The sequence below is a fragment of the Xiphophorus couchianus genome, chromosome 9, assembly GCF_001444195.1.
Source record: "Xiphophorus couchianus chromosome 9, X_couchianus-1.0, whole genome shotgun sequence".
Lineage (NCBI taxonomy): Eukaryota > Metazoa > Chordata > Actinopteri > Cyprinodontiformes > Poeciliidae > Xiphophorus > Xiphophorus couchianus.
The window spans coordinates 21,283,094-21,310,835 of NC_040236.1; the positions used below are offsets into that span (position 1 = coordinate 21,283,094).

Genomic DNA, 27,742 nt, shown 5'->3' on the forward strand with positions numbered 1-27,742 from the left:
ATATTCTTCCATTACGTTTAATATTACTTGAACGTTAGCACCAGATGAAAACCGCCCCTCATTAATAAGTTGTGGTCACGTGGGTGGGTGGCTCGCGCAAGCTCTGCCGCACACCTCGTAGTTTGGTTCTATCGCAGATGACGCAGTAAGGTCCAGTGAAGATGGCTCCCTTTCCGGATGAGGTGGACGTTTTTACTGGCCCACACTGGCGAATGAAGCAGCTGGTGGGTCTGTACTGCGATAAGGTGCGTATACACAGCTCCAGTCAGTTTCTAAGAACAACAAGCAAACGGCCTGCGGTTCAAAAAGGAGTGTTCGCCAGCTAGCACGCTAGCTAGCTGCTGTTAGCTGGTTTGTTTTGGCAGTGAGTGTTGAGACGGAGTAGATGAAATGCTCCCGGGTAGTCTCGGGACTGCTTCGCCGTTGTTCGGTTGATATGTTGTTGGACTAACATCTGACCTTCTATTACTTTAAATTCTGCGTTACGTTTCTCATAACAAATTGTTTGTACCTTTAGCACAACTGAAAGGCAGCTTCGTATTTGGTTAGCCTACGTGCAGTATGTTTGTTATGCAACACGTTCTAAGTGTGACACGCACGCCTTAGTGTTTCATCAAGCAGGGTACTCATAATAATGGGATTTGAAAGAGGCTTCCTGCCACAGCCTACAATAGGTGTCAGATAAGCTCAATTAGGACACCAGCTAATGCACTGTTAACCTGAACAGCCGTGGTTACAAAATACTGCACAGCTGTCATGTTATACATGTTTTGCAAAGCATCCGTTACCATAATATAATTCGAGCAATAGGAATTTGAGCTAATGCCAGTTCCAGTGTAAAAATAAACAGCTTTTCTTTTGAATGATTGACTCAGGCACGTCTCTCCTCCACAGCTGTCCAAGACAAACTTCTCCAACAACAATGACTTCCGCTCCTTTCTTCAGTCCCTGTGCGCCACCTTCAAGGAGTTCAAGATGCACGAGCAAATTGAAAACGAGTACATCATCGGTCTGTTGCAGCAGCGCTGCTGCACTGTCTATAACGTGCATTCTGACAACAAGCTGTCGGAGATGCTGTCTCTCTTTGAAAAAGGACTGCAAAGCGTTAAGGTGAATCTGCATTCAAAACCACCTAAACCAGCTCAATGTCGTCATGCCCTGGCTGTAATTTGCACCTGCTGTGCTTTTTTAACAATGGACCCGCAGAAAAATACCAGGGTTATACCATAGAGGGAGACCATAAAGTGCATGTGCTTCTCCACCGATGGTTGGTAAACAGCGTGTCATTAAATTGACTGTTATGTTTACCACACAACATCAAACAACAACATCAGATCTGTTATTTAATTTTTTTTTTTACTTATGCATGCAATTTTTTGAAAATGTGTACGGTTTCTACTCAAAGTACTGTTTAGTTTATATTATGGGAATTTTAGCATCTGCTATAATCAAAAGTCAAAACTATTTCATTGCATTTCTAATGAAATAACTAGACTTAAAGAGACTAAACATTTTTTTGTCTCAGGATTTAAAAAAAACAATTTATAAAAGACATTCTGAGTAAATGTTGTTTTGTAAATTTGACCTTCCCCTTTGCCCAGCTGCTTAAACAAAAATCTAATTCTGGGTCAGATTGAGATCTGGCTTCCCTTTGAAAATATGTTTTCTTGGGAGATAAACAATAGTGCTCTGATATATTTATAAATATTTGAAATGTGTTCAATTTCCCTCTTTTTAAAGACAGAAAGTTTGGAACATTGGGTCACGGGGAGGTTAAACCATAATAATCCAGCTTTACAAACCTAAAAATAGCAACAGTGTAACAAAAATATTGCTACGTCTCAGCTAAAAATCCTTACTTGTGAAAATATCAAGTCTGCAACTTGCTTTTTGTCAGTTCTGATTCAAAACGTAATGAAACAACTCTAATAACTCAGAATTCTAATGAAATAACTGGACTTAAGGAGACAAACATTTTTTTGTCTCGGGATAAAAAAAAAAACAATTAAAAAAAAGACATTCTGAGTAAATGTTGTTTTGTAAATCTGACCTTCCGCTTTGCCTTCACTTTGTGGTCTTTATTTGATTTTTTTTTTTAAAAGCCCATTACATGTGGAGTAAGTAAGTTTTGTTTAGGATTAAAAAAATAAATAACGATTTGATTTTCTGATTGTAGAGTGAATATGAACAGCTCAACTATGCCCAGCAGCTGAAGGAAAGACTGGACGCTTTCACACAAGATTTTCTGCCACACATGAAGGAAGAAGAGGAGGTATAAAACACTCAGATTTATTATCATTATTAAAGACATCTCTAATAATTGGAAAGCCTTATTATTTTAATATTGTAGATTTTAGCCTGAATCTAACTCGGAGTGTTAATCTGTTGCAAGTCATTCTTAAACTAGAAGTGTGTTGCAGGTGTTTCAGCCTATGCTCATGCAGTACTTCACATACGAGGAGCTGAAGGACATTAAGAAGCAGGTGATAGCGCAGCACTGCAACCAGCAGCAGCCGGACTGCGCTGCCGAGGTGCTGAAGGGCTTCAGCTTGTGGACCCAGGCTGAGGAGCTGCAAAAGGCTTTTAAATATGCTGATCACGAGAAGACGGATTATGGTAAGTGTATTCTTTTAAAAATATGTTACATTTTCTTTACAAGCTCACTCTTAAGTTTTGTTGTTGTTGTTGTTGTTGTTTGTCCAGAGCTGGAACAAAGAAGGAGTTCTTCTTCAGCCCACGTCTCCCAGCTTCCTGCAGAAATCATGCTGAGGCTTTTCCATTACTTGGGCCCCGTGGATCTGTGCCGCTGCAGTCAAGTGTGCTGCGCGTGGTCAGACTTGGTCAAGACCGGCTCGTTGTGGAGGCACCTGTATCCTGTCCGCTGGGCCAGAGGTATGCTTTAGTTTTAAAGTAAACCAAATTTGCTTCCTTAATTTAAGGAAGCTATGAGTATGTCGAGCTTCTAAAATATTTATTAAAGGGATGAATTATTATGCCCCACGAGGCAGTTCAGTTTTACTGTATTTATTTATTGCAGACAAAATCAATTTTATTGCCAGTTACAGACACTATAGTTTGGTTAAGGAAAGTCAGTGCAGATTCCTCTTGGTCAAAGTCTTCTCATGACTCTAGAGCAGGGGTCTTCAACCTGTTACTCCAGAGCCACAAGTGGCTCTTTGGACCTTCTACAATAGCTAAAAATGATAAAGAACAAACAATTGTTTTTAAAGATAGATGTAAAGCAAATGTAAATCAGTTTTTATAGACAAATTGCATTAAATTTCCACAACAAAATGACACAAAATGTACATCTTAGATCTATTTTTCTTGTCATTAGGTTGGCAACTATATCATATTTACTGCAAATGTCATCATAAAAATGTACTTTTCTTTATCTTAAAATAAAGAATAGTGTTCCTTTATTTTAAGATGACAAAAAAAAACTGAAATAAAGTGATGGTTCTTTAAAAATTACACTTTTGTCTGTATTTATTTTTCAAAAATTGTTGTTTTTTTTCTTCATGTAACATTTCTTGCTCTAAATGACTCTAAATTGTGTTTTTTGGATTGTAAATGTTGCAGACCCCTGATCTAAAGCTAAACAGGCTAAAATGCAGCACCACTCATACAAACACTGAGTAATGTATTATTCAGATGAACCAATAACTAATAATTCCTCATTGTTGTTATGTTATGGTTTTTGTCTTATGTTGGCTTCTTTAACTTTGGTTTCATTGTTAGCACGTTCTTAAAGCTTTTAAATGTTAACTTAGCGAGAGAGAGATATTGTTTTGATGGGTTTTTTTCTATAGTGTTAGTCATTTGTTATATAATCTCTAAACAGAGCTTTGAACAACGAACGCAAACGTCTGGGATCGAGGCAACAGAAATGATTAAACAGCCGGTTTCTGTTTTCTTCAAGAAAAAAAAAGAAGAAGAAACGGTTTCATCTCTGTGGTGTGCACCTGTGTCTTTTTCTTCAGGTGATTGTTACAGCGGCCCTCCAGGGGATCTCGACCAGGAGCCAGACGACGACTGGGTGAAGAGCCGGCAGAACGAGGGCCGCGCTTACCAGGAATGGGATGAGGATGCTGACGTTGATGAGTCAGGTGAGGTTTGGTTTTCAGTTAGTTTTCATCACTGTGGGGAAGAGTAAACGGTATCACCAGATGTGGCATCTCCAGCTGAAGCTGAACTGACTCGTAAGGTTGGAAATGTTTGGTTTGAATCATTACCTGCATCTCCCGTGTCTTCCCAGATGCCTCTGGTCACACTGAAGGCTCCCTCGCTATCAGCACGGCTCAGAGGGAGAAACGGCTCCTAAACGGGATCATCCAGCACCTTCTTCCCACTGTGGGTTCTTCTGTCAAGTCCATGATTCTTGCCTATAGCTCTACAGTTTCAAGCAAAATGGTATGTGGCACAAGACCTTTTTTAAATTATTATTATCTTGGAACTTAACGGTGTTTCCAACTAAACATCCTCTGAAAGTTCTGCTCCATTTTATTCGCAGGTTCGTCAAATTCTCAGCCTTTGCCCCAACATCAGTCATCTGGACCTGACCCAGACTGATGTTACTGATTTTGCTTTTGACAGGTAAAACCTCAAACTGGGTGCTCTTTTCAAAAACATATTCTGAATAATAGAAAAAGAAAATGACATACCCTCTCCTTTAAGGATCCACATTATTGATTAAAGAGTTAATCTGAAGTTGACTGATCTTATCGATCAACTAACAATTTATTGATGGGAGCTGCCTTTTTTTTGGGAAAACCTGAGAGGGCCAACTGTCTTTCTACAACATAAAAAGCTACGTTCTTCATAATATGTTGAATTAAAAAAAGAAGTATAATTTTAGCATTATTTTGTGTCAGCTACTATTAACAGCTGACACAATTTAAATGAGTTTTTCTCATTACCACATGGGATATAATCTTTATAGTCTGATAACTACATCTCTTAAAAGATGTAGTTTTATACACATGTAGGTCTTTTTTTCCCATGGGTTGATGGAATAAATACCTTCCATTCCTGTGACTCCAATACACAATTTCTTTACTGAATTATAGTCTTTGAACTAAATTATGACAATTATTATTTATTAAGAGAATTATAACATTGTATAGGTAATATTATAACAAATAGTATCATAATAAATATAAAATATATTACCCTTTTTGATGTACATTTTAAGAAAAATTCAGCGAATGCTCAAATGAGACAACAGTACGGATCGCGCAGTCATAAACCGTTTCTCGTATGGACACCGCCATCTTTATTCCTGTATCAACTGGCTCCTCTTAAGGATGACCAGCTGCACCCTCTTCTGGATGGAGGTCAAACTACAGTACTAAGATGTTATTAATTGATAGGAACTCCTTTTAATCTAAAACCATTAATCACAAATTATTATTTTTTTTGCATCCGTTGTCTGCTTGGTGAGATTGTTGCTAAAATGATCACAGAGCTCAATACTCACAGTGTTGTTTCCTGTCTATCCTCTATCAGCTGGTCCTCTCTTGGAGCTTGCCGCTCTCTGGAGCACCTGGATTTGTCGGGGTGTGAGAAGATCACCGATCACACCCTGAAGAGACTGTCTGTGGGTCTGGGCGACCCCACGTCCTCTGTCAGTTCAGACAAACACTCAGAGCGACGAGCCAAGCTGCTCAAAAGCTGCCCTGTGCCCATTACACTAGTGGAGGAGAGAAACCTGCACGTGGTTGGGCGAAGGCAGCAGGCCATCATTTTCAAACACGCCACTGGTCGCTGGGGCGCTGCCTGCATCCCAACTCACGTCTGGGTCCTGGATACTTCCAACCTCGCTGACATCGAAGACGCCGCAGAGTGGAGTCATCGCAGCGGGATGCCGTTCTCCGAAAGCTTGGCGGAGACGACGCAGCTCGTGGGAGGCTCGTGCTGCTGCAAGAGGAGGAGGAAGCACAGGACCCGCTCGGATTCATCCTATCTGCATCAGCAATACGCCATATCTGGGGAAATGTTTTGCGGTCACTCCACCTGCTGCTCAAGCGAGAAGGCCCTCAGGACTTTTACTGGGCCCCAAAGCGAGTCGGGCACCACCAGAACCAGCACTGCAGAATTGCGGACTAAATGCTCCCCATTAGGGCAGCAGCAGTGTCTGGAGCCCGAGAACAGGACTAACTGCTCAAAGGCAAAACGATCACTCAAGTTTCTCAGCCTCTCTGGATGCTACCAGATCACTGACCTGGGCTTAAGGTAATGATCACACTTTGATTCAAATGGATAAAAACTTAGACTTCATTCTACCAGGATAAAATCCCATTGAGATTAAAAACCTTTTTCAATAGACTCGAAGTGAAATATGTTTCACTTGAAAAGTAATTATTTCCTGCTCAAATTTACTTTCTATATGAAGATTGAAATGTTAAATTAAGGAGCTGCAGTGAAATTCTTTATTCTTTAGACTTTTCATAGCACAGATAAAGTTTTAAAACATTCAGCAATACTTTTTTAGTGATTCAAAAGAAAAAATATTGAAATAAGCTATGCCACTTATTGAGTAAACTTTTCTATACAAAAATATACAGCTTGGATCCAGTCGGGTTTCTTACAGTGAAATTTACAAGTTTTTATAATTAAAAAATTTTTTTTTAATTATTTAATCATATTATGACATTTATTTATTAATTATTGTTTTATCTATTTTCCACGTCTAGATGAGTCTTGAAAATGGATAACTTTTTTTTAAAAAGAAATTTGATTTTCCACACATTTTCCTTATTATATTCTAAAGGATGAACCTCAACTAATACCTAACAAATTCAGGGTTCATAAAGATAAGAACAAATTTACAAATTTAAAACTTTTTAAAAAATTGTTAAATCACATGTTGAATTGAAAGTTTTACTAATCTGTACTTTTCACTTATTGACTAGCTGCACCTCTATTAGGAATTCAGAAAACTGTCTTTTTTTTGCAAACCACTTAGTTAATAGAAATCCTTACTTTTCAGGTTGAACTGGACCGGATTGAAAACTTGGTCTAAAATGCCAAAGAAAGTACTACTGGAGCATTTATAAGAGTTTTTGCTAAACAAAATGAAGGCAACATTTGTTGTGAAATCTTTTAAGGCAGGTTTCAGAAACTTTGCTTTAAAGAGTCAAGCAAGTTTATACTTATTATATTGTATTGACTTGAAAATAATAATAATAAAAAAACCTAAGATGAATGTGTAAGAACCCTGACTCATCGGTCCTAAATAATACATTTGCTAATGAAATATTGTTAATCAGTGGGAATAATGAACAGTGCAGCTCCTATTAGTCTAAGTCTGGATTAACCATGCCCATTTATTTGCCTGAGCTGTAAGTCTGCATTACTCGTTACCTTTAACGAGGTGGCATTCCCCTCTTGTATTTCAGGGCGTTATCTCAGCGTGGAGGGCTTCCTGTCCTGGAGCATCTCAACTTGTCTGGCTGCCTCTTCATCACTGAGGTGGGGCTGCAGGAGCTGGTGTCAGCCTGTCCTTCCCTCAATGATGAACACTTCTATTACTGCGACAACATTAATGGTAACACAAGCCAAAGTGCCGGAGGTTGTTTTACATTTCTGCCTTCCACAAAATCCTTCATGTTTGTGTGATCTAGGAAGTGCCTTGATGAAGACCTTTGTCTCTGTTAAAGTGTAATATTTTTATGATGACTGTAAATGATTTGCCAGTAGACCTATAACAGTGTGCAGCAGCTGTTACAGACAGGTAAGTATGAATTATGCTAGTGTCTGCCACACAGGCCTATGAGATGAGATGAGATGTGTTACAAGTTCAAAGTGTAGAAATATTAGTGATGCAAGACATCCATTAATGACTTAATCTAAAGCTGATTGATCTTATCAATAGACAAACAATTAATTGATATGAGGCCATTTTCTTAAAAACCTGAGTTTTCCCCTGTGAAGAAGGTTGACCGCCTTTCCATAACATAAAGGGCTAAGTTTTTTATAATATACCAAATTCCCCCCCCCACAAAAAATAAATAAAATAATAATAGTCAAATAATAAAATGTAACAGAACAGGCACAACAGCGTATTAGGGCCATTGTAGATAGGAAAAAAATGGGAGTAAATTTACACCCAAAAACTTGACATTTTGAGGTTAATCTCAGACATTTTCTAGAAAAAACCTGGAAATTTCTGACTTTCAAAAGTTGCCATTTTTCAACTAACTTTTAAAACTAAAAGTTTGTCTGGAAAATTTCTGAGATTGTTTTTGGGTGGAAATGTACTTCCTTTTTTTAAATTCCTGCCTACAATGGCTCTAATGTGCTGCTGTACAAAAGAAACCTCTCAAGTTGCTGAATGGAAAAGTTAAAGATGAAAAGAATAAAAGATGAGACAGAAAGATGTTAATACAAGGTACCTGTGTTATCTGTATCTGTGGTTGTTCCACAAGGAATGCTAGACTGAGAGCTGTTTCAGTGATAACTTAAGGAGCTTGTTGAATGTTTATATTTCAAAACAGAAGCACGTAAAGTTAATTTTGCGTCCTACACCGGACTCTGTTCGGGCCATTTTTCTTTCCCATTCTGGTATGCTACCGCCTTCTTTGTTTCTGTATTAACTGATTCCGCTTAAGGGTGACCAGTGGTGCCCTCTTCTGGACTGCTGCCGAACAACACAAAAAAAGTCTTAAGTGGGCGCTATTAATCAATTGGAATTCATTTTAATTTAATAAACTATTAACTGTCAATTAATTGTACGTCAACTGCTTGCATCCCTAATAGATTTCTTTTTTTTGTAGCACAGTATTTGCCTCTTCTTGTCCTGATGTGTTTATCAGTAAGTAATCAACACGTGACTGTTCTCTGCAGGTCCTCATGCAGACACAGCCAGCGGTTGCCAGAACCTGCAGTGTGGTTTCCGAGCCTGCTGTCGCTCCGGAGAGTGATTCCCGTCTACCAACGCTCCCCTAAAAATGTCACTTCTCCCTATTGTTGCACTTTATCCTGGGAAATACCATTTGCTGTATTTTGTCACTTAAAAAGTGTTTCTTGATGAAACTGTAATTTTTGCTCCCGCTGTTTCCCTACTTATTTAGTGGAGATAACCATTTAGAAAGAATAAATAAATAACGGGGTGAAAGAGTACATGTTGGTTCCTTTGGCTTTGAAAAAGTGACAGAAAATTTTTACACAATTGGGGGTTTTTTTTGTAGATAAAAGCTGACTGTTCCCTAATGTTTGTGCATACAACTTCTAACAACCACCATCCTTTCATCCCTTTGCAGTTGATGCTGGTGCAGAACATGTTTACGTTACTTAGGGCCTGAGTTCTGATATTTTCCAGAATCAGGCACCTTCTGAATAGATCTACAGGATAAACACAAAAAGTATGATTTTGGATCCAGGCAGCAAAGACATAGGAACAGGCACATGATGTTGCCATATGTTTTGGTTTTGGTTATGATCTTTACCATTCTGCCCTTTAAGCTCTCCCTTAAAGGCTTTTGTTCTTTTTCCCCTTTTCTTTATCCACTCCAGTGGATAAAAAAGAACAAATGTTAATATGAGATGATCACCGCCATGTTGGAGGGCTCTGTTGTGTACATAACTGCTTTATCATTCTGCAGCAGGATTTACTTTCTGGTTCTACAGTCTTGCATGAGATCTGTTGAAATTGTAAACTGGTAATAAAACTTTAGGCACTGCAGTCTGTCTACCTTTTTGTGTACAAACATACATTTTATTTCCAAATGTGTTTCCCTACTGCTATTCCAATTCAAGGCATATAAATATTTCTAAGCACAATATATTTATACCATGTTGACAGATGCACAATAATTAGGTAAAAAGTCATACGTTTTTTTTAACATAAAAGCAACAGTGAAATGAGTGTACTGTTCAGTCTTTGTCATGTGCGGACGAGTGAGGCGAGGTACACCCACACAGACAGCACATTGTTGGGATAAGGATGTATGTACACGGCCAGTGCAAACTCCACAGTGGATGAGTGAATATTGTGAACCCCAGTGCTGTGAACTGCCTCTATGATTGGTCCGACCTCAGAAAACGGCAGATGGAGGGGGAATCCTGAGATCTGAAAAGATGGGGATCCGCAGTCATTTTTAGATAACTTTCTCCAAATAAAGTGACATCTGATGCCAGTTTCCACAGAGAACATTGAAGATATGACTCAAAAAATAGGAAGCAGTGTTAACTGCAAATCATTACATAATGTCCTTTTATGGAAATTGATCAGTACTGAAGGGAGGGTCTCAAAGTTTTCCGACTCACCCTGTAGTCTCCGAGGAGGTTCTGCAGCTCGACCCGGTGGCCCTCCGCTACATTCTGACCACGACTCAGCTCAAGTTTGGGCAGAAACTGTTTCAGGGTGGTGTTGCAGTACCGGTTCCAGCGAGTTGGGTGACGAGGGCGCCACTCCATAATCTTCTCCTTTAGTATCTTCTCAACTCTATCCAGAATTAAATGTTAAAGTGTAATTTAAAAAAAAAAAGTGTTTATAGTTGAACACTCTGGATCAGTACAGAGATAACTCAGCTGCATTTATTCCTGTAACTAACCTGTCCTGAAGCTCTGCTGCAGCTGCTTTGTCTGTTTGGCGGTACACTAACTCCTCTGGCTGTGAGAGGAAAAATAGTTAGTGAGAACCGGGCATCTGCAGGTTCTAGCAAGTCACACTTAAGACTTTTTAAAGCCAATTTAATTTCAGCTTGGATAAAATTTAAGACCGAAAAAACTAAACACGGAGAATGACTGGGGGATGACGCTGGCAACAGAAGTGAGCCAACGGCAAAAACAAAGATCGTCCACCCAACTGGTTGTACATTTGCACTTAGCCATGATAGCTAATTAGCTAGCTAACAAGGGTATTTTAGCAGCTAGTTACCAACCGCCTTTAATCAGAATGTACTAAAGATGTTTGCGCAAGAATCAAGCTTTTGCTTGACAGAAAAGTCCCGCAAGACAAAAATAAAACTACATACAAGCCCGAATAGTCTTGCTACAACAAAATTTAACACTTGTAATTAATGCATTTGAGGTCAACTTACATTTTCTCAATGAATCTAAGACATTTTAGGGATGCACAGGCACTCTAGAGAAAATGAAAGTATAGATGTTTATAGACAGTATTTTGCATTTACCTGTACACTAGACAGCCCCGGGTGGGAGAAGGAGCGGGAGAAAAACGGTTTCCACATTTTGGCCTTAGTGATGTCAAAGTTGGTGTGTAATGGTGAAGGATTTTTCTGAATGTTGAACCAAACCTAAGCAACATGCACCCCCAAAAATCTTGTTATAGAGGAAGGCGACATCAACGAAGACTGTATCATGTCACATATAACTGCTCATTTTTCACTCACGTTGTCAGAATTAACCAAGCAGCCGACGGTTTGCAGAGGGCAGAAAGTGTCGCCCTTCTCATAGAACTGCCCGCTGCTGGGGTTCCAGATGAAGTAGCCACTCTGCTCATGGGTCAGAACATATGCTGTTGGTCCCTGTGAAAAATCCACATGTCTGAAAGGTGCTCCCAAACAGTTCTTTCTCTGCTCTTGGAGGTTTTTGAAATGGCCAATTTTCCAGAGACCAAAACAACCATCTGTGTGTTTTCTTTTTTTAAGCACTTGGGCTGTGTTTAGAAACAGTTGAGACCCACATGGAAGAATACAGACATGAAAAAATGAATTTTGCATAATAGGTCCCCCTTTATATTTGATCAACTTTAAAACAGAATGTCTGGTAACGTAGTTTTATTGTGATTGTGCTTGGCAAAAACCCCCAACAAAAATAGAAGGTTTTGTTCAATCCCTTGTGGAAGCAAATTTCAACCAAAGTTTCTTCCACCAGAGCTGTGGATCACTGCAGCTCCTCCAGAGTTAAAACATGGCACTCATGGCTGCTTCTAAACTTAATTTATCATTTCAGGTGGGTGACCATGTCTTGGAAGGTTTGCAGGTTCAGGTTTAACAAGTAAAGCTCATCTACCTCTGGTATGGCTGTGCCAATTATGAGCCACGCTTTCTTTCCCAAAAAAAGAAAGTAGTTGCACAACAATACAGCGTGTTCCTGCTCATCTCCTGCCAGTAGAGTCAGGAATTGCTGAGAACAAACAGAAGATACATGTGTAAGTACAGCACTCGTACTGTTTCCACATCTTACAGAGGTTTCACTCACGTCACATGTGCTCAATAAGTCACAGGTTGCAGAGAAGGAAACCTGATCTGGCAAAGAAGGGATCAGGGAGACATATTGGGCAACAAGGCTCTGCGAGGGGACAGAAGAGGTATTAAGTCAGCTGGTCCACTAAAAGTGAAACCTGGCATCACTCAGTGTTCAGCATGATCGCACTGACCGTTGCTTCCTGAGGGTTGTTAGGAAATCCATCCAGAAACTCCTGCGGGGGGTTGAGCGGTCGGATGTAACGAGTGATGAAGACCGTCTTTCCGCTGAGGTCGATGACCGTGGTGATGCAGGGTCGGTCCGGATAGCCTCCGGCTGCGTGTATCTCAAACTTCTCTGAAGCCTGCAGTAAGCGCTCATCCTCCTGACTGTTGAACTGCATCAAAGTCACTTCAGATTAACACAGAGTGTCTTTATGGAAACATTTTTACCCGATGCACAAGTCTGCACAAATGATGATAAAACAGGGTAAAAGAAAACAATAGAATGTTACCTCTGCTTCCTTTATCTACCGCACGAGGAAGAGCAAAAGCCAATACATAAAAGAAGATAAGGACAAATTATTGAAGTGATATGACACCACCTACTTTTAGCTAAACAGTCTGAAACAAGAAGAAAAATGAATACAAAACCTAATAAATACATGAAAAGGAAAGATAAAAATATATATATAATGTAAAGATATAGTGAAAGGTTTTTATAACTTTGAAACTTTTCAAACTGTGACATTGCAACCACAATGTGACTGGGTTGTATTTTAACTACCACAAAATAGAATATAAATGTGAAGTGGAAAAAAAATACATCATGTATATTTTAAAGTGTAGCCTGCATTTACATTCAGTCAAATTTACTGTTACCCTTAAATTTAAAAAAAAGTACAACTGAGTAGGGGCGGGCGATATGGACCTAAATTTTAATCGTGATATTTTGTGTTAGAACTGTGACAACAAACTGACAATAAGAACTACTTATTATTTATCTTTTATGGCAGTGATGGTATAACATAGCCATTGATGTATATATTTATAATATATCAATGACAGCGTAATGGCATCACAAGCACAATTTGTAATACACTCAGTCATATTTTCAAATTAATATTTATTGATACTATCATTGTACAAACAGTAGAGAAAATAGTAAAACTAACAACTCTGACAATACGGACAGTTTTAGGGGGCTTTAAAATGTTAATTGGAATTTATTGCGACAAAGACGAATCAGAATCCTTATCATGTGAGGAAATTTAACCCAATCAAAGCCCACCCCTACAACTTAATGTCTTTAGAAGCCACTTCATAGGTAAGTAGACTCAACATTTGTTTAGAAAGGTATTTCAGGTCAGGGATAAAGTTAAAAGCAGGTTTTGGTGAAACGATATCTCAGGCTTTGAACTGCTCACAGAACACTGTAATCTACTACTCCTCTTCCACAAGATAAAACTGAGATAAAATACTTTGAAGCTTGTGGTTGTAATGAGATACAATTTGAAAAAGTTCAAGGGGTATAAATATTTTGCAAGTTAGTCTAAACCTGAATCAAAAGAAGTCAAAACAGCGCTGCGGACATGGACACTGGAAACCCCCCCCAAAAAACCCGGACAGGACCCCTCCTGAATGTGAGACTGGGTTACCTTCTGTCTAACAGACTCTCCAGGCATCAGCTGAGGTTCTACAGTGATGAAGAGCCGTATGAACGTCCCGCCCTGTGTGCTCCGCCACTGATCATAAACGCTGGTGCTGCCGTGCTCCCTGCTGTACCCCAGCAGCACGGCTGGCGTGTTCACTTTGAACGCACCGTCAATCTGCCGGGGCAAAGTGAGAAATGTCGATCACTTGGGAAAATGTCTGCTTATACAAACAGCGCAGCGGAGTCTTTACCTTTGACTGAGAGTAAATGGTGCTGAAGGGAATCTTTACCGAGCCCAACCAGTGCTTCTCTATCTGCGTGTGAATGGACGTCGCCCTCGATTTGTCACTCTGCGCGGCAAAGTTACAGTTGTTATAACTGACACGGCTGTTTCGGATGTAAAAATGTGATTTCAATCGTAGACGGATCTTTACCGGTCCAGTCTCATACAGCACTTCATCAAATATGTTGATGAAGACTTCATCTTTGACAGACTGCAAACTGCCAGTGCTGTAGTCCCCATTTGGAGCGCTGCGGAGAAGACGTTTGAAAAGGAACACCCACTGCTTGACTGACTAGTTAGCGTTCCAGGAATTTTCTCAGGATTCAGGAAATCGTAATGTAAACACAAAATGAATTTTAATATATACAGTTGAACCTTCCTATAAAATACATTGAAGGTTATCGAAGTAAAATGTGAACAGGACAAAAATCTGTCCCAGCCGAGTCAAACTGGAGGGCTGTACTGGAGATCTACGTTTTAACTTAATAAAATAAAACCTCATAATAAATCACAAGAGGCAAGATAAAAAGTTTGTAGTCGGTTACTTAAATGGCAGCTGCAGCTCCTCATTCCAGCTTGGATTTGGTCCGTCGGCTGTGGTTGTTTGGAGCACCGTGCGTTGGAAGGACACTTCCACAAACGGCCTTACTTGTACCTGTATTACACAAAGTGTACATACTTAACATTGATGCTATAGATCACAGTGTTCCCACAGTGTAATGTCGGGTTGGGGTGTCCTGTACCTGGCTGAGGTACCAATCACTGCCCTGGATGGCACTCTGAGAAGACTGTCCCGGTTTACTGGAAAGCAAAAAGTGGGACGGTGTCAGGCACCAAAAACTCCACAATCCAAATACAAGTTCGACACAACGTCTTCTTGATTATTTAAAAAAAAAAAAAAAAAAAAGGTGCTGGCGCTCACTTGCTCTGGGGTTTGCGGATCGGGATGTTGTGGGCCCGGATGACGTTAACGAGCAGTCTGATGTCCCCGTCCGACAGATTCTGCGCTGTGACTTTTTTCCTTTCTTTCCTTTCAGGTTTCAGTGGCCGTTTGGATTCAGCGAGCTTGAACAGGTTAATTCCCAGAATGCTGTTGGCAGCAAGAGACATGACGTGTGAAAACCAGACGTTTAAACTATCTTCTGGAAAAGAATAAAAATGGATGGGTGGGATTGTTGGCTACTAACAAGTACCCAGTGCACCAAGGAGACAGGCAGAGACTCCTGAGGTGAAAATTTAAGGTTCTCTATTGGTTAAAGCTTAAATTGTAGCTCTACTAGAGTGTGACGAAACATATTCTGGATTTTAATTGTTGACATTTTAAGCAAGGATATTAAAACCAACATTTTGCTGTAGATATAAATGACTTAAAAAAGGGTTCATGTGTTAGTTACCTCATTATGGTAGCAGTAATAAGATAAAACTGTTATGACTTATGAATTTTCGCTTGTGTAAAATATTAGAAAGGAGAGACATCACACACAAGTGCCATAAGATGATGTATGTCAATGTTTCAGTGCCAATTGTTACATTTTTGCACCATTTAATTGAGGTCCTTCTACATTATCTTTTCCAAAACCGTTGGAAAAATCAGAACGTTTATAAGAGGACTGAACACTGCTGGTGGTCTATAGACACTAGAGCTTTGGTACCTGCGTTTGCAGCTAAAAAGCACACAAAGACAGGGCAGGGGGGGGAAAGCAAAAAGAAAAGCATTACAAACATACCCTGAACCTGCACCACTGTAAAAATGAAGTGCAAACGAATAGCATAAACATAGAAAACACATTTTAAACATCGCAGATATAAAAAGAACAGCAAACGTATCACTGATGCACTCTTCTGCGTACAAGTTATATATTGTACAAAGCAATTTTGTTGGGAAATGTGTAAAAAGTCATGAAGTAAAGTCATCTTTTTTTTTGCGGTAGCAAAGCGGGCCAAAAAAAACAATGTGAAGAAATATTTTCAAAATTGGACAAAATCAATGGTGGCACAAAAAATGGTAAACTAAAATATGAGAAAACGTTATGTTTTGAAATGTCTCCTTTACACACACCCTAAACACCTCAGAAAAAGTTTTTAAAAAAAAATCTCTAAAAACATTTTGCCATGTTTTCTGACATTTAGCAAACAGTTTTGATCATTCTAAAACTACCAGAGAAGTTTGGTCTGAATTAATGTCAGACAGTGAGAACAAAATATATAGATTTATTTTTATTATCTTCAGATGTCTGGTTTCAACTATAAATGATGCTTTCCAAATTTAGGTTTACAATCAAGGGATTGCACTGTATTACCAAACTGTGCAGTTTGAATATCAAGCACTTTGAAGGGCTTTATGCAGAAGTCAAGCACTTCTCAAACCTTGAAAATACCTCATTGATATTCAAGCATCTTCAAGGATTTCAAGCACCCGTACAAACCCTGTAAAAAAAAATAGCACCTGTGTATTTTATTTATTCCCTATGAGCCAAAAGGTCAGGTTTTACTAGTTAAAGTTTTCTAGAAAAAGAGAAATGTATGAATAAAAAAAAGCTCCAGTTACATTAATTTTAAAGGGAATATCAAATGTGTCAATACTTGTGGCACCACGGATTTTGCAAAAAAAAAAAAAAATTTCTCAATTCACCCCATAAATTAAAGATTTTCTAGATTTTTTTTTTTAGAGCGACTGGAATGAAAAATTAACTTATTTGGGGTTTTTTTATGCATACTTATAACGTTTAGTATGAATCTGATCACAAGAGAGTGTCGTACATTTCTAAGACCGTCAAACTAATTGTTTGGATTGGTATTTTGTGGTAACAACAAATTAATCTCACTTCTTAGAACATTCTTAGAATAAAAGAGTGAACTTTGCAAGAGGAGAGGTAAAATGTCTGGTTTAATATTCACCCAATGCTTGGTATTTCTTCTTCGATCACCAGGTCGGACAGTTGGTAGTGATGTTTGGAGAGAATAAATCTGTTGATGACTGATTCTTGTATCTATGAGGCAATGGCAGCAGCAACACGGCTCATTCAACGGCACAGAAAACAAAGATAAATCTCAGTTTCTACATAAAAAAAGCACTTAGACACCTGCTGAAGGTATTTGGCCACAACAGCTCTGTGAGGATCCAGATGTTGCCTGGTGTCAATCGTCTCCCCCTCTTTCAATCTTTTTTCATAATCCTAAACTCATTCAAACCAAAGCAAAAGAAGAACGATTATTACAGCTCACAAATCGTCTGAGAATCCTTTTCAGAATATTCTGCGACTTGGCACGATGTTGGAAGGCTGACCTGGAAAACCTTGTCAGAGACCTCCCTCTCCAGAAGAGGGACAAATTTGTAATTGCGAAACTCGGGAGCCTCCTGGTTCCTCAGCCTGAGCAGGCGGAACCTCTTGGACCTCTCTATCTCCTCATCACTTACAAAGTTGAACTCCTCCTGCAGGTGTTCAAGGCGAAAGTAGTCGGGAGCGGTCACCTCGCCACTGGTCGCCACCTGTGAAGACAAGGCGGCTGTTCTTATCTGGGGTTTTGACTTTATCCTGGGGAAATCCAGGAAAACAATCTTGTGTGTTACGCACTTTCAGCAGGTGCATGATGGAGGTGTTCTTGGGATCGTTGGGGTCCAGTCGCGACTGTATGGCCCACTCACCGATCTTTTTCATGTCATACAATCCGGACGCCCCGATGTATGAGACAGCATCCAGATGGCCTGGCCCTCTAAGATGCGGAAATACACAATTGCTGATGTGTGGGGAAAAGTCTAGGGGTGAGATTTTTTCTGTCTAGGAGGGAGATAGGCACACAGCAGATCGGACAGCGACACCAATCGAGTCTATCAACGTCAGCTCAGGTCCTGGGAGTAGATCTCATTTTTAATACAGATTTTATAGTTAGAGGAACTTAAAACAAAAATTCAGCATCAATGTAAAATTCCAAATATATTGAAGGGGTCATGAAATGTTTTTTGAAAAATTTACTACCAAGTCAAATTGTATTGGTTACCTTCTACTACCTGGTCTTAATTTGAGCTAATTTAATTTACTACCTTTTACCCAGAAACCCTGTTACATGAGGCAAGAAGCTTCTGACCCACTGTAACAGTTTATAAACCATTGACCTACTTTAACACGCCTGATTAGCGCACCATTCTGTCCTAACATGCAACAAATTTAACTATTTAATAATTCAACTAGATTTTACAAATATTCTGGAAACATTTGCTACACATACAAATACGAGCAAATGTATTTGTCCTTGCCAAAGCAGACACGTTTTCATTATCCGTGTAGCAGGAATTCAACCTTACACCATCTGAGAAGCTCTTAGATCTGTGGTGTTGGTTTCAACACTTTGTTTACATTGACAATCGACCATTGTCCCCCTGTGACAGTGAGTACCTGTGCGCGCCAGCAGGATGCTGAGAAAGAGGCGGTGCGAGTGGGACACCTTCTTCCCCGACGCCCCACGACACGCAGCAAGACAGCTTTCCGGACGTCAGCAGTGTCAGTTTGTTGCTGCCATCGGACTCAAAGGAGAGCGGCACATCTGAAGACACGCACAGAGAAAGAGGGTCGATGAAATGGCAAGAGCATGTGCCGGTAGTCCTTCATGCCTTTGAAGTTTTGCTCCCAATGAATCAAGAATGTTTTTTGCATTCTTTTTAAACAGCCAAGTTTAATTTTTTTATTTGAACTCGCATTTATTTCTACTTTCGCATCTGATTATCACTACATTAGTGTTTGTTTACGGCTGTGGTTGACACAGAACCTTTACAAGATTAACAAAGTACTAAATCACAAAAACACATTTTTCATATTTCGTTTCAACTAGAGTAGAGAAGTCTAAATTTCTCGATTCATTCACTTTCAAACTTCTACAGCACCACACTTGAACTAAACAATGAACTACAGAAAACAGCTTCTCATCATTGTTTTATATAATTTATATCAGTTATTAATAATATTGTGGTGTAGTATTCCACACTCTACTGTAGGAACAAAGTAAACCTTAATATAATAAATGTTTATGTTTTGAAATGTCTTGCTTGCACACATCCTACACATGTGACTGAACTGAAATAGTTACAAACAAAATCTCTGAAAAAGAGTTTTCTGGCATTTAGCAAATAGAAATAATTTTGGTAATTCTAACTGACCTATAGCAAAAGAAATTTGGTCTAATTTAATTTCAGAGGGTGAGGAAAAAATGTGCCTGTGTGTTTCAGTGTCTTTACATATCTCGTTTCAACTGTAAACAAAGTTTTACAAAACGTGTTTATGAAATTGTGCAGTTTGAACATCAAGCACTTTCCAAACCTTGAAAACACTGAATTGAAATTCAAGCATTTTCAAGAATTTCAACCACCTGTACAAATCATGATATTTGGAGCAGGAAAAAAGAGAAATTAGGAGTGACTTGAGACTTTTGCAGAGTACTGTCTGCTTTCCGGGTATTTTTAGTCGAAAGTAGAGTGATCTGGAAAAAAAACAAGTACCACTTCCAACTCCCTCGTGATCAAACATCACATGCTGGTTGCTGCTGAACTCAATTTCCTCTATAGGCGCTCTGCCTGTAACGACTGAAGGGTCGGGTACAGGAACAAACACCTGAACCAGCAGGGAGTATGATGACCCAATCTCCTCAAACACCTGCTCAGACACAGTACACAAACACAACCGGGTAAAACAGAAAGACTACAGCGAGTAACTGAACCGAAATATGCAGGAACAGACAGAAGAGTGTTACTGTACCTGCAGATTAATGCTGTGTGGACAGTTGAGCACCTTCAGATTGAAAATTTGTCCAAAGTGAACCCTGAAGTCAGTGCTCAGGGAGCAACTGTCTGTTCTGGAAACTTCCTTGTGGTTGTAAAGGATCTTGATGAAAAGAGAGCGCCTTGAAACATCTTCCCTGCGAGCTATTTCAGGCCTGAAAGATTATGTGGAGAATAGTAACAGGGTTGATGAAGGTTTCGCCAACTCAAATTTAAAACATTTTAAGACCATTTCTAAACATAGGGCTCCCACTGGTATTTAGAAAAAAAAAATCCATGACTTTTCCATGACTCTGCATGACCTTCAATATAATTTTCCATGACCCATGCACAACAGGTACAGAAAGAAAAGTGTAAAACTGAAAGAGTAACCCCACCAGGTTGAACTACAACAAACATGTAAAAGTTTAGTGCAGGCAGACAGGGAGGAAATATAAATGACACTGTTACCGTGTTCAGAGCGTAACAGAGACAACCGTTGCTAAGACAGTTCACTATGTAGTAGCGATACTTCTTCTAATTGAGTTATTTTGTGTTGCAGGTAAGCTGGTGATGTTCATAATATATCCCATGGTATGTTATTGGGTTCTGTAAAGTACCAATTACCACATTGAGTTACGTATTAATATTGTTTCTGTTGTAAGTTATTTTTACTTTGTGAACCACATTTTTTTTCAGAATCTAAGACATTTAAAGGCCTTCGTTTTAGATACATGGATTTAAGACTTTTTAAGGATACGTGGACACCCAAAATACACCATTTGGCAAATATTCTGGCATCAGGAGGATTTGATAGTTGTTACTAGAAGGTGCCTACCTGGGACATTGATCGTTGCCTGTGATGCCTCCTGATGTAGACAGCTCCGGGATCAGAATGGCCTCTCCTGGTTTCCTACGTATCCTGGAGGCTTTTTCTCTCACCCACCGCTCCAGGGAGTCAACGCCCGGCCTTTCTGGAACCTCCGGTTTCACGGGGTCTTCCTCAAATGGATCCTCTGACTCAGTCTCATCCTGATCCTGTTCTTCTTCGTCTTCTTCTTCTGTGTCATCCTGTGTTTGGCCTTTCTTTTTCTTTTTCTTCTTTCTTCGCTTGGCTTTCTGCAAACATTGAGCATGAGAACATGGGCTTGAATACGAATGTGAGGCTGACGAAGTAAACAGGCTGCACTATGACTGGTAGGCACCTGCTTCTTCCTCCAGAGTTTCCAATCTTCCAGTTGCTTGTTATACTCTGCTAGCTTCTTTTGGTGCTGCTCCTCACTTTCTGCTTCCAGTTCCAAAACTTCTTTCAGGATTTCGCCTTCATACTCCCACTCATCCAAAGCCCGATCTACATTCTCCCTGAAGCAGTGACATAAAGAAAAATGGAAATGTGACACAAATGAACACAAAGCTCTGATAAGAAGCAGATAAGTACAAAAAGTAGTTGTTTTTACATTTTCTCATGCTATGATCACAAACTGTAATGAATTTTATTCGGATCTTATTAGAACAAGGCAAAGTAAAATGAAAACGATGCATAAGATTAGAAAAACAAATACAAATCTGAAAAGTGGATTCTTTTACTAAATAGATGGATTCTGGAGGTAACTTGTTACAATGTGTTTTATTTTGTGCCATATCTTTTTCTTTGTAACATTAGGGCGTCTGCGCATTCTTAAAAAGTCTTAAATGCATCTAAAATTAAGGCCTTATAGTGGCTTAAATTAGTTTAAAAGCATTATTATTTGTGGTTGTTTTTTCCTTGTGGGACTGTCGTGCAGACATCTTGAAGCTATCGATAACTAGTTGCTAACATACCCTTGCTAACTAACTAGTTAGCTTTTCTGTGTCTATCATGGGTAATTGCAAAGTTTTGGCCAGTTAGCAGGACGACAATCATTTTCGCCACATCAAGCAAGGCTAGATGCATTCTCTGAAAAAATAAACAAAAAACTTTTAAGCTTAGCAGTACACAGGTTAAGGCTGTAGACATCCATATGCAGTGTAATACACCAGAATCCCCAATATGTTTATAGCTTTTTTAGGTCTTAAATTTCATTCAAGGTGGAATTAAAATGTCTTAAAATTCTACTTCATGAAACCTCCAGAAACCCTGAAAATGTTGAAAACCACATGTCATTTCCCTTCCACCTCATTGTTACCCTGTACATTGTGTTGGTCCTTTGTATAAAATCCATTAAGGTTTGTGGCTGTGATGAGGAAATTATTGAAGGAGAGGGATCATTTTCACAGTGAAGCAACATCAGGCAGAAATTTTAAGATTAACTAATGATGTTTTTGTTGAGAAGTCTATGAATTAAGTAGTTACCTTCTGAGAAAAAGCTTAAAAGGTGTATTGGTATACTTCTGAAACTCTCTCAGGGACTTGATCTCCTTCCACACTTTAATGATGCTCCTCAGCAGAGTCCTGTCTTTCTCCTGCTCCAAGTCGCGCAGCTGCCGAGTGTTCCTATTGTGGACGCATAGGAAAACCGGTTCGTTACGTAGTCAGTACTGTTGTACCTGGTACCGAACAGAGACCTCACCTCACTTCTAGACTGTACTCAGAAATCCTGTGCTGCAGGGCCTCGGAGGAGCCCTGCTCACCGTGGATCCTCATCATGTTCCTCAGAGCTTTCCTCAGGCCGTTCAACTACAGCAGAATGAACACAAATAGGTACCAGACTCTATAAATACTGCGACAAAGCATCTTGGAACAATAGCAGCAAAATCGGGTTGGTGTGAGGACTGCTTTAATCCACTAGAGTTTACCTTCTCGGTAAGGTGCCCTGTGAGATTATTCTGTTGCCTGCTGAGGTACTGATCGTACAGCTGAGCTAGCCGCGATGCCAAGACGTGTTCGCGGCTAAAGAGAGGATGATGGGAGAAGATCAGCCCGGAGACATCAACGTCAAGCTGGTAGTCTCCCTCGGGGTCCGTGGCACCAGCAATGTACAGGTTTGCATACTGGGACTTCATAGTCTAAGACATAAATAAAAAAACACAATTACCCATCATCCACTGTCCTGAAGGATGTGTGTTCGGTTTCTACACAATCATTTTGTGAACATTTCATAGATAGATAGATTTAAGTTGTTTCAGAACATCTTTTGCACAATTTACGAGCACAAATATCAATATCACAGCCTTCAAATCCTGCTGATTTACAACTCGCAGCCTTCACTAACAGGGGGATTTCTCCTGGATAATTTCCCCCAGCGATAACTTCTGTGCTCCAGTGCTCATATATGTGTCCAAATGCATTCAGTTGAATTCGGTTAAGGCAAAAATATAGCGTAGGAAAATTCTAAACTTTGACTAGAACCTTTTGAAAAGGTTGCCACAAAATGAGGAATAATAGGCCACAACAGTGACAAAAAAAACATCCCAACATTCTGGAAAAACTATAAAAATGCAAGCAAAGTCGCTCACCATGCTCTGCATTGTTACCATCAACATCAGATTCTGCTAATCAACATATTTCTTGGATGGATGGATGGACTGGCTGTGAAGGAGTGTCTGACCTTCCTGTATACAGTTTGCAGAGCAGGATCCAGCTCCTCATCCATGTGGAAAAGGGGTGGCCTTGTGGACGATTCCTTTATGGGGTCAGGCAGAGCAAGAATCTTGCCATCATCTCCAAACCATTTGCTTCCCTTCAAGGAAAGTAAAAAAAAAGGCTAGCATAAATCTAAAATTGAACACAGTTCTTTATACGAACAGTTTAGCAGATCAGCTGATGATACCTCAGCCATTTTCAAAATGCGATTCTCTGAAATGTTTTCGTTGGTCATAGATACAGCAGGCCGTTGTCCCACATAGAGGCCCTCGTCCTCCAGAAAGCGGGGCTTCATGTTTTCAGGCAGCTTGACGGAGGTTGGGACTGTAAAGATTTTTGCACAATTCCAGTTAGACAAACACTTGTGAGTCGAAGGGGAAACTGCTAAAAAGTGTGTTACCTGTTAGAAAGCTCGGCGTAAACAGGAGTTCACGGTCTCGTTGGACGCGCATTTTGAGACCAACATACTCCGCTTTCCTCACTTCCACAAAGTCCTGAGGCGAATGGTCAATGACGAATAAATCGTCTTCATTTCGCACCAGAGGAGCTTCTTCACTCTTAGGCAAGGTGTAAAACAAGAGTCAGTCACTCACTACTTTCCAGCGTAATACAGTGCCTTGATATTTCTTAAACGTTTCCACATTTTTCTATGCTATATTCACAAAACTCAATTTATCTTGGGTGGTGCCACTTTGTGTTTCTGTTCATAATGTCGGACATAGGCCTGTCACAATAACAAATATTACTGAATGATAGATTATCCCTGTTTTTATTTTGATAATTACAGGGATAATTATTGAAAATGGTTGCTTTTTGAGATCATTTTGACGTAATATATTGATAATGGCGTCTCAAAGACTAATGGACTTAAAAACAAACAAAACAACCAAAAACAATAAATGAAAACAAAATAATAAAAAAACACACACAAACCCAAACCATACATAAATAGATAATGAAGTCTGTGTGAACAGAATTGCCCTTCAAAGAAATATTTAAAGCTCATTTTAATTTATCATGCAATTAATTGATTAATTTCTTACTGCGACAAACTTAGCTGCACATTTACAAATAAAAAGAGTCGGCTCCCATCTGTTGCCCCGTCCCAGGCTCTGTTTTTCACTGGCTGTCAGTAACATGTTGGCAGTAGAGGCAGTTATCAGTTCACCCTGCATCCAGATCTGCCCTTCAAAATTCAAACACGTTAGTTTGACTCTGACTGAGATGCCGTCCGTTCCCCTCACACACTTGCAGACTCCAGTCTTCACCCCATCTCACACTAAATGTTACCTGGAACTCATTTTGGTCTTGATTATCTTCCTCTGCTTCATCCTCCTCAGCTTCCTCTTCCTCCTCAGCTTCCTCTTGTCTGTTTCCATCTCTATCATCCTCCTCAACTCCATCTCTGTGTTTTTGTCTCATTCTGCTCTTACTCTCTGGCTTACTTGGCTGGTCGGGCTCATAGTTAAATGTAAAGAAATTGTATGCTTCTTCAGCAGATGGGAAGTCTTTTTCTACCTGGATTTGGAAAGGTAAAAAAAAGCATGTGAACAAAAATATTAGTTTTAAGAGAAATATTAATGTCAGTATGCAGCTTACTCTTCCAGCCTGCTCTTGAAACTTGACTCTGGTGCGAAGAGTCAGGGGGTCGTCGTGTCTTCTTGAACTGACTGGATGAGCCTAGTAAACACTGGAAAGTTACTTCTACTGCTGTACTTTATTACATGTGCTCAGATGTCTTTCAAATCACCTCTCTATCGAATCTTGTTATGGTGTCTCTGTCTTTGAGCCGCTGGAGTCGACTGACCGGCTCACTAGAATCCTCTGAAGTTTCCTGCTGCTGAAGGCTCTCTCCCTTAGACTGCAAAGCAGCGTACATACAGTGGCGCTCACGGACTGACAGGCATATGAGTGGTAATAGTCTTACTTATATAAAAAAGGAAAAAGAAAAACTGAAATTTACCCTCGCTGCTCTCAGCTTCTCTTGCAAATGCCGTGTCACAAAAGTGTCTAAATGCAGAGAGCGGGAGGGCTGCTCAGATTTTACAGAGACTCCTACGAGAAACAGTAGTCAGGACAATGTGACACTATAAATAAAGTAAGCGATAGATTGTAAATGCATTGTTCAAATTAACATTAAACTGCATAGAAAGTCTTGCAAAAATATAGGCTTTCCTTAACTATTTAAACTTTTGTCACATTATATCCACACTCACCAATTTATTTGTTTTTTTTTTGGGTTTTATTTTACGGAATATGCTAAAAACAAAGTAATGTATTACTGTGAAGTTAAGAAAAATGCATAAATGGTTTTCAAACTATGAAAACTATGGCATGCATTTGTATTCATCTGTTTTTCCCTCATCCTATAAAAAATAGCTACATTCTGTCAGACTGAATTTCCAGATTTTCAGATGATTTCAGGTTTGGACTTTGTCTAGCCAATAACTGATCTGAAACCAGTGGGTTAGGTAATAGCAGGGGATTTTTATCAAATACATTTTTAAAGACATATATATATATATATATATATATATATATATATATATATATATATATATATATATATAAACATATTTACAAATGGCTGTTGTCATTGTTCTCCTGTTTAATTTGCTGAAAAGCATACTCAACTCACAGTCAGGGTCAAATGTTCACACTTACTTTTTGAGTCAAAGGCTGAGAAGCTTGGAAGCTACTGATCCATACAGCTCTGACTGGATTCCTTCCTTGTAATGGAAGTTGAAAATATTGCTTTTTATCTGGCACACAAACGTTTGACCACATTTCTCCTTTTCTAGCCTTCCTGCTGTCTGTATATTTTAGGATTCATTTTAAAAATTCTTGTTCTTTAATTTTTTCTTCACTGTTTTTTATTTTTGTTGTTGTTTTATTAATATATGGTTGCTTTATTGATTTTCTTTTGGTCATATTGACTTTATTATTGCATTATATGACTGCTGTTTCCTTTATTCTGTGTAGAGCATTTGGTCCTGTGGGTATTTAAAGAGCTCTATAAATAAAGCTGGTCTGGTGTGGCACTTCAGAGTTAGATGCTACTTTGTGTTTGTCCATTAGACAGTAGGTACCAGTAAAAATGCATAAAAATGTGAGGCTGTAATGTGACAAAAACGGAAAAGGTTCAAAGGGGTAGACACAAACCTCTCTGAGAACCAGTTGGAGGTCTTGTAAAAACCACAGAATCATCCGCCCTACTAGATGGTCCCTCATTTGGACTGTTGTACTGAGTAGGGGAAACTTCCCCAACATCCTCGTCCTGGACGAAAGACTGTTCCAGCAACTAATCAACAAGAGCCACCAGTGATATTAGGCATAATGGGCGTAAAACTGAGCCAACATAAAAAAAATCCCAGACAACTGGGCTGCACCTTTGTCTTCCTCTTCTCTCTCTGGGCTCTCAGTGTGCGTCTCAGAGTCTCTCCTGGGTCCTCGTCGCTGCCCACAGCTTCCTAGTGGAAGACAGCCACGCAGCTTTAGAGCAGGCAGAAACACAGAGCCCACATCCACGCTGCTATTAGCCACTAAAGCTGCAGGAAGGCTTAGGATGAAGGGAGATTGGTGTTGAAGAGCCAGCAGCACACAGAGGAGAGCAGCAACAACCTAAAAGCTAAGCTACAGCACACAAACCAACCTTCATTGCAGTCGGTTGCTTGTCCATATTGAACCTGGCAGACGGAACCAGAGCCTATCGAGTACAGTTAGATTTATCAGAGCGTTAGCAGCTCCTGTTTCTGTGCTGTAACATCTTCCTTCCTTCCTTCCTTTCTTTCTTCCCTCGGGTCATGTCCTGGCTTGTTAAAAGTGACGTTTCATATTGGACTGAGAGTTAAGTATGCATGCACGCGCTAAATATTAAATACTCTGGTACGACGTTTAGGCTTCATTTAACCTTAAAGGTTCAATTACTTTACCTGAATGTCGTCCTCGTTTTTGTTTTTTGCCAAAGTGTCTTGCAAGGCCCGCCGTTTCTTTCGTAGTTTCTCCCGAATTTCGCTAAAAAGTTGTTTCAACACAGGAAAGTATGTTTTATTAGTAACCAAGCGTTAAAAAAAGGTAATTCACAGATTTGCTTGTTACCCGAGGAGTCAAATGTTTACCTTGATGCAGCCATTTTTTTTCCATCAACATTTCATTAACATGTCGTGAAAACGTTACATTTATAACAGTGTAACTATGCGTATAGATGAGAGTAATCTTTTAGACGAAGATAATTTTCTGCTAATGTCTGGAACTCCGTTAACGCTGCCTAGTAACGACGTAAACTACTTCTCACTCTACCACGAGCGACGTCGTGAACGCAACCTAATAGTCCACAGAGAAG

At 39.5% G+C, this 27,742-nt stretch overlaps 2 protein-coding genes across 5 annotated transcripts; one reads left to right on the top strand and one right to left on the bottom strand.

Annotated features, from left to right (window-relative positions):
- Positions 1-86: 86 nt before the first annotated feature.
- Positions 87-9,685, top strand: fbxl5 (F-box and leucine-rich repeat protein 5). Its single transcript, XM_028028506.1, has 11 exons — positions 87-245; positions 895-1,110; positions 2,177-2,272; positions 2,421-2,616; positions 2,704-2,892; positions 3,984-4,109; positions 4,259-4,413; positions 4,514-4,596; positions 5,509-6,234; positions 7,401-7,549; positions 8,848-9,685. The coding sequence occupies exons 1-11, from the start codon at positions 162-164 to the stop codon at positions 8,922-8,924; spliced, it is 2,097 nt and encodes a 698-aa protein (XP_027884307.1). The 5' UTR covers positions 87-161; the 3' UTR covers positions 8,925-9,685.
- cc2d2a (coiled-coil and C2 domain containing 2A) lies at positions 9,180-27,734 on the bottom strand. 4 transcript variants are annotated; one of them, XM_028028497.1, is made up of 39 exons: positions 27,519-27,733; positions 27,333-27,414; positions 27,053-27,106; positions 26,790-26,870; positions 26,563-26,701; positions 25,364-25,455; positions 25,151-25,261; positions 25,000-25,080; positions 24,691-24,918; positions 23,801-23,957; positions 23,588-23,724; positions 23,366-23,497; positions 22,614-22,823; positions 22,388-22,494; positions 22,171-22,311; positions 21,044-21,200; positions 20,677-20,957; positions 19,837-20,014; positions 19,581-19,734; positions 18,484-18,631; positions 17,665-17,803; positions 17,376-17,579; positions 17,173-17,265; positions 16,988-17,079; positions 15,012-15,179; positions 14,833-14,890; positions 14,635-14,744; positions 14,241-14,337; positions 14,058-14,156; positions 13,811-13,981; positions 12,668-12,682; positions 12,347-12,550; positions 12,169-12,258; positions 11,980-12,093; positions 11,358-11,492; positions 11,139-11,261; positions 10,557-10,615; positions 10,270-10,447; positions 9,180-10,072 (listed from the first exon to the last, which is right to left on the bottom strand). In XM_028028497.1, the coding sequence occupies exons 1-39, from the start codon at positions 27,530-27,532 to the stop codon at positions 9,887-9,889; spliced, it is 5,019 nt and encodes a 1,672-aa protein (XP_027884298.1). In that variant the 5' UTR covers positions 27,533-27,733; the 3' UTR covers positions 9,180-9,886. The 4 variants fall into 4 exon arrangements, with proteins under 4 accessions (XP_027884298.1, XP_027884299.1, XP_027884300.1 ...); XM_028028498.1 differs by lacking the exon at positions 12,668-12,682 and having other exon boundaries at positions 27,519-27,734; XM_028028499.1 differs by lacking the exon at positions 27,053-27,106.
- Between the last annotated feature and the right edge of the window lie 8 nt (positions 27,735-27,742).